Here is a 6372-nt window from a genome sequence, read left to right as displayed (position 1 = left end):
GGAGGGGCCACAGTGGAGGGCGTAGCTCAAATCCTTTGTGTCCACGTTGAAGGGGTTCCAGTGGTCCCCGTGGTCCCACACCTCCCCTTGTCCGTGTCTGTCTCCGAGCTGATAGGATACATGTGGATGTGCCAGTGGTGGTTACGTGTAGCGGTCTCAGAGGGTCTCCCATAGGACAGATCCATGAAGACTGTGACATCAGACAACGGGTTGCTCTTGAGTTGGACGAACTGGACCATGCCCACCACAGGATGACGGAATGTAGCCCTGGCTACATGCACCTCTCCTGGGTAGCTTATGTAGGTGCACAGGAACCTAGTTCCATCCGGACGGTGGATTACCACAGACCGACCCACTATGCTGTTCTGTCCGAACAGAGGGAGGTTGAAGTCTGTGAAAACTGCTTCCATCACAGCTTTACCCTCTAGTGACCCATGCCTGGCGCTGAGGTCCCCTACTTCATACCGGTCATGGGTCGACCCAGGTCCAGAGGGGTAGGTGGGATCTTTAGTGTCCATCCCAAACGGGTTCCAATGGCCTCCAACGTTGTCGTTGGAGCAGGTCGTCGGCGGCGGTGACCTCATAGGAGGTGTGGGGAAGTGGTGGATGTGATAGGGTCCGACCCGGCTCCCCAGATTGGTCAGATTCACTCTCAGTTTTGTGACTTCGAACGGCGAGTCCTGCCTAAAGAGGAAGTAACCCTTGACCCCTCTCATGTTCACCAGGGCGCTCACCTCCTTCCTATTCATTTGTCTGATCTCAGCGCACATATAACTCGAAGACCCCAGTTTGAGGAGAGCAAAGCGGGTGTTGGAGCTGAAGCTAGCAAGGTCCAAACGAGACTTGACGGGTGTAAGAGGGCTGCCTACTTTCAGTTCCCCAAGCTGGGTGAGAGATGAAGGTTCCAGACTATCCAGAAGAGCCTTACAGTCTCTAGCAGAACTCTGCGACGTCAAGATGGTGATGTTGGTTGCCGTAGCACCGACCTGACCAATCGTTGCCAAGTTTGCGAGGACCCTGGCGTGGGTCTGTCCGACGTTCTGCCTGATGTAAATGTCGCCGGCGACCGAGCTGAAGAACCTGGCCTGCCACGTCTGAACTGTGGTTTGACCGCTTATGACTGTACAAGCTTTAGTGCCGTTGCACGTCTCCAAGGTCAACGAAAGGTCTTCCAGATTTGACCTCTGCTTAAATAGACCGGACATATTAACAGTGGTGTTGGATGAGAATGGATCAAAGGTGAACTTGAAGATGCTCGCTCCTACGTTGGCTTCAAGGCAAGGCTGAGCAAAATGGCCGAACATCACAGGGAACACACTCAGGGAAAAGTTGAGCGACGAATCACAGGTTCCGGTACCGGTGACGTTTATGGTCGCCGTCTGATTAGTGGAGTCAAACCGCACCCATCCCGTGACTCCCCCCATGTTTAGGTTGGCCTGAAACTGGATGCAGGAACTGAAACCTGAAAAACACAGCCAAACAGACAGAGAGACATACAGACAGACAAACGTGGAAGTAAATAAGTGCACAAGGAGGTACGTCCCTGTTGTGTTACATATGAATTGTTTTGGAGTGTTCACATGCTTTGCCATTATGGACGTAATAACTGACAGGTGTAGTAATTGATATTGATCTTTCTCATTTCTCAAGGAAGTTCTTAAAGGTCCACTGCAGCCATTTTTATCTAAATATTATTTCTGGGTCACAAATAAGTACCTTAATGTGATCGTTCTCAATTAAAATGGTCGAAAAGAAACCAAAATATCTTCTTGGTAAAGGGCCATTTCTCAAGGTAGAATTTCGCTAGGACTGGTCTCAGTTGGGAGGGGGAAACTGAAAACTAGCTGTTATTGGCAGAGACGTTTGGAACTCTCTTTTTTATTGGTCTATTAACTAATTACCAGGCAGGCCAAAGCTCCATCCCACCAAAACAGGCTGAAATTTCTGACGGTCTTTTCAAACAGCTCTTACACTAAAAGGTCATTATTATAATCTTCACAATTTCACAGTATTATTTCAACCACTATGAGGGCCATAGTGTGGAAATATATATAAAACACAGGAATTCATGTTTTTGCCTGCACTAGGCCTTTTAGGATAATCTTAAAGTGGTTTATGATATTTCTTCAAGCTTAAGCATTGACGACTATACAGTAGCAGTGGTTAAACTGACATATTTTCCAAGGCATGTAGAAAGGGTTTCCCCCACTATTACAGTCACTTCATCATTACTGTAATGTCAATAGCTAGTATATTTTTATCATTACTGTAATGTCAATAGCTAGTATATTTTTATCACTATTGTAATGTCAATAGCGAGTATATTTTCAACATTACTGTAATGTCAATAGCTAGTATATATTTTTTATCATTACTGTAATGTCAATAGCTAGTATATTTTCATCATTACTGTAATGTCAATAGCTAGTATATTTTTATCATCACTGTAATGTCAATAGCTAGTATATTTTCATCATCACTGTAAGGTCAATAGTGGTGGAACAAGTACCCAATTGTCATACTTGAGTAAAAGTAAAGATACACTAATAGAAAATGACTCAAGTGACCCAGTAAAATCCTACTTGAGTAAATATCTAAAAGTATTTCGTTTTAAATATACTTAAGTATCAAAAGTAAATGTAATTGCTAAAATATACTTAAGTATCAAAAGTATAAATCATTTAAAATTCCTTATATTATCCAAACCAGACGGCACCATTTTCTTGTTTTTTTTATTTACGGATAGCCAGGGGCACAATTCAACGCTCAGAAATCATTTACAAACAAATCATTTACACGACTTCCGCCAAAGTCAGTCCCTCTCCTTGTTCGGCCGGCGTTCGGCGGTCGACGTCGCCGGCTTTCTAGCCATTGCCGATCCACTTTCATTTTCCATTTGTTTTGTCTTTGTTTTACACACCTGGTTCCAAATGACATGTTCATTATTTAACCCTCTGTTTTCCACATAATTTTTGTGCGTGATTGTTTTATTGTATGTTCGGTCCGTTGTTTTGTGGGCTTGGTATGTACGACTTGTTATTTGATATTTTGAGTAAAGTTACAAGTGTTACTCATCTCTGCTGTCATGCGCCTGACTCCTATGCACCAGCTACACACAGAACATTACAGCATGTGTGTTTAGTGAGTCCACCAGATCAGAAGCAGTAGGGATGAGTGTGTGAATTAGACAATTTTTCTGTCCTGCTAAGCATTGAAAATGTAATAGTCTTTAAGAATATAGTGAAGTAAAAGTAAAGGTTGTCAAAAATATAAATTGTAAAGTACAGATACCCAAATCAACTACTTAAGTAGTACTTTAAAGTAGTTTTACTTAAGTACTTTACACCACTGAATGTCAATAATGTAACGACGTTCTGTCTGTTGTATGAAGAGAGTCAGACCGAAATGCAGCGTGTAGGTTACTCATGACTTTAATGAAGATAAATGCGGTACATGAAATAACTGTATAAGAAAACAACAAACGGAACGTGAACTAATTACAGCCTATCTGGTGACTAACACAGACACAGGTACAAACACCCACAAAATACAACGCGAACTCAGGCTGCCTAAATACGGTTCCCAATCAGAGACAACGATAAGCAGCTGACTCCAAGTGAGAATCGCCTCAGGCAGCCAAGCCTAACTAGACACACCCCAATATCATACACAATCCCAATTACTACAAACCCCAACACGAAAACACAACATATAAACCCATGTCACACCCTGGCTTACCCAAACATATACCAAAAACACAAAATATAATGACCAGGGCGTGACAAATAATTAGTACATTTCATCATCACTGTAATTGTAAAAGCTAGTATATTTAACGTGAGACGATGACAGATAGCTGCAGCGAATTAGTAATATTAACTAATCAACATGCATGTAGTAGCCTATAAAACAGATACGCATACCAGTTAATATACCTTCATATTCTAGCCGAATGATAGCCTATGTCTCAGGACTGTTATGAATGTAAGGTATGCAGTAAACATCCATATTAGGATATCTGGAGGAAGTAAACAAAGCACCTATGAACGTGAGCTATTGGACTCTACCTCTCACTTAACCGATATGCCCCCTTACCAGGAGTATACTGCTCACCTGATCTAAGCTAGTGACACACATTGAAATTACACTGGTCTCATGTAACACATGAATGGATTTCATACAAGAGCTCAACTCAGCCATAGAGAATAGGCTACTGGCGCCAAAGACTGCTGCGTGAGCCAAGCCATGTATTAAGGATGAATGAAATGGCTATCACCCTTGCTACCCATTGGGCCGATAACATTGTCTGAAACTATAGTGCACTACTTTTGACTAAAGCCCTATGTAGGGAATAGGGTGCTATTTGGGAAGCAGACATTGTCTCTCAGCGCATGTAATTCTACCAATTAGCCTGGGTAGCCCTGAGAAATGCTACAGTATCAAATGACATTCATAGCTGCTACGGGTGGAGTGTATGTATCTAAGGGTGAAAAGGTAATAACAGAGTAATATGTAAATATACACCACAGGTGTGTTCTGAACCTGTGACCATGCAGAAGACAACTCCATTGGAACATCACTGTGATTTTTAACAGCAAGTTTGAAAGATTAGTTTGATACTTGTTTGATACTTGATAGTTTGATTAGATTTTTGATACTTGAAAGATTATTTTGTTACTTGATAGATTAGTTTGATACTTGATGGATTCGTTTGATACTTGATAGATTAGTTTGATACTTGATGGATTAGTTTGATACTTGGTAGATTAGTTTGATACTTGAAAGATTATTTTGTTACTTGATAGATTAGTTTGATACTTGATGGATTCGTTTGATACTTGATAGATTAGTTTGATACTTGATGGATTCGTTTGATTGATTGAATAAAACAAAGTATTCAGAAAGAAACTGTATTGATCATAATCTCTTTTTAGGGACAGTTAATAGGATAGTTAACAATCAATTATTAACTAAGCAAGTGGATTTCAAGGTGTAAATGTTATGTGACCTTTTTCCACACCCTCTACAGTAAATCACGTAAACAGCACTTCGTATACAAAAGAACTGCAAACTAACCAGGCTTAAGTATTGCAAAAGTATTTCAAAAACCATTTGACGTACTTACCCAGAAAAGCCAACAGCACGACAACTGGAACAAGGCACATATTGGCAAATGTGTGTATTGTACTAATGTATGAAAACATGCAAAAAATAAAACCAATTCAAAATGTACATGTAAAATCAGATCAGAAGTGGATAATAAAACGTTGAGTGTGTGGAAGAGAGATCAGAGTGTGTGTCTGTGTGCGAGCGAGTGTGTGTGTGTGTGTTTGGTCTCAGAAGGAACAACCGTGTGTGTGTGTGAGAGATGTGTGTGCAGCCTCCCTCTCTGTGCCTCTCTCTCTCTGCCAGCATCAACCCCTGCTGTTTAAGCAGCTGATTGGTCCAGCCAACACCACTGTATCTATTCTATGGAGCATAGGAGGGGCTGGCTGGCTGGTTGGTTGGGTGATTGACTGGCTGTTTAGTGACTGCCTTAATGACTGGCTGTTTAGCTGACTGGTTGGCTTAATGACTGATTGGTGGCTGGATAGCTGACTGGCTGGTTAGTTGAATAACTGGTTTGGCTGACTGGTTGGATAGCTGAATGACTGACTGACTGGCTGGTTAGCTGACTGACTGACTGGCTGGTTGGCTGACTGATGAATGACTGACTGACTGGCTGGTTAGCTGAATGACTGACTTACTGACTGGCTGGCTGCTGGATAGCTGAATGACTGACTGACTGGCTGGTTATCTGAATGACTGACTTACTGACTGGCCGGCTGGCTGGTTGGCTGACTGACTGGCTGGCAGAATGACTGACTGCGTGACTTGACAGTTTGTCTGTCGGACTGGATGACTGGTTGGTTGGCTGACCGACTGGCTGGGGGGGGAACTCCCCCTGATCTAATCTCTATGGTCAAACTATGAGGCTATAGCTTTGTGAACACACACTGTTGCCTGTAAATATGATGAACAATAACGCATGTGGATACATGCACACTCACAAAGTACATAGACACACACAGAATTACCCGTACACATACACACAAACTCAAAGTCACAGCTGACACAACGCCTATACAGGCTGATGACCACACAGCCACACAGTACATAGAATTACACATTAATATTTACACACAAGTACAAATACACAATGGTTATGTGGACAGGAAACCCATATTAGGGATTTCCTGAGCCCAAGTCCACACACACACACACACACACACACACACACACACACACACACACACACACACACACACACACACACACACACACACACACACACACACACACACACACACACACACACACACACACACACAC

General features: G+C 42.4%; 1 protein-coding gene across 1 annotated transcript; it reads right to left on the bottom strand.

Moving 5' to 3' along the window:
• Nucleotides 1–26: 26 nt before the first annotated feature.
• On the bottom strand, nt 27–5364 carry LOC124016407. The gene is made up of 2 exons (XM_046331965.1): nt 5126–5364; nt 27–1462 (listed from the first exon to the last, which is right to left on the bottom strand). The coding sequence occupies exons 1-2, from the start codon at nt 5202–5204 to the stop codon at nt 27–29; spliced, it is 1515 nt and encodes a 504-aa protein (XP_046187921.1). The 5' UTR covers nt 5205–5364.
• Nucleotides 5365–6372: the final 1008 nt, after the last annotated feature.

This window comes from Oncorhynchus gorbuscha, linkage group LG26 (assembly GCF_021184085.1).
Source record: "Oncorhynchus gorbuscha isolate QuinsamMale2020 ecotype Even-year linkage group LG26, OgorEven_v1.0, whole genome shotgun sequence".
Taxonomy (NCBI): Eukaryota; Metazoa; Chordata; class Actinopteri; order Salmoniformes; family Salmonidae; genus Oncorhynchus; species Oncorhynchus gorbuscha.
The sequence above is the reverse complement of the archived record's forward strand: the minus strand, read 5'-3'. Positions and strand labels throughout refer to the sequence as shown.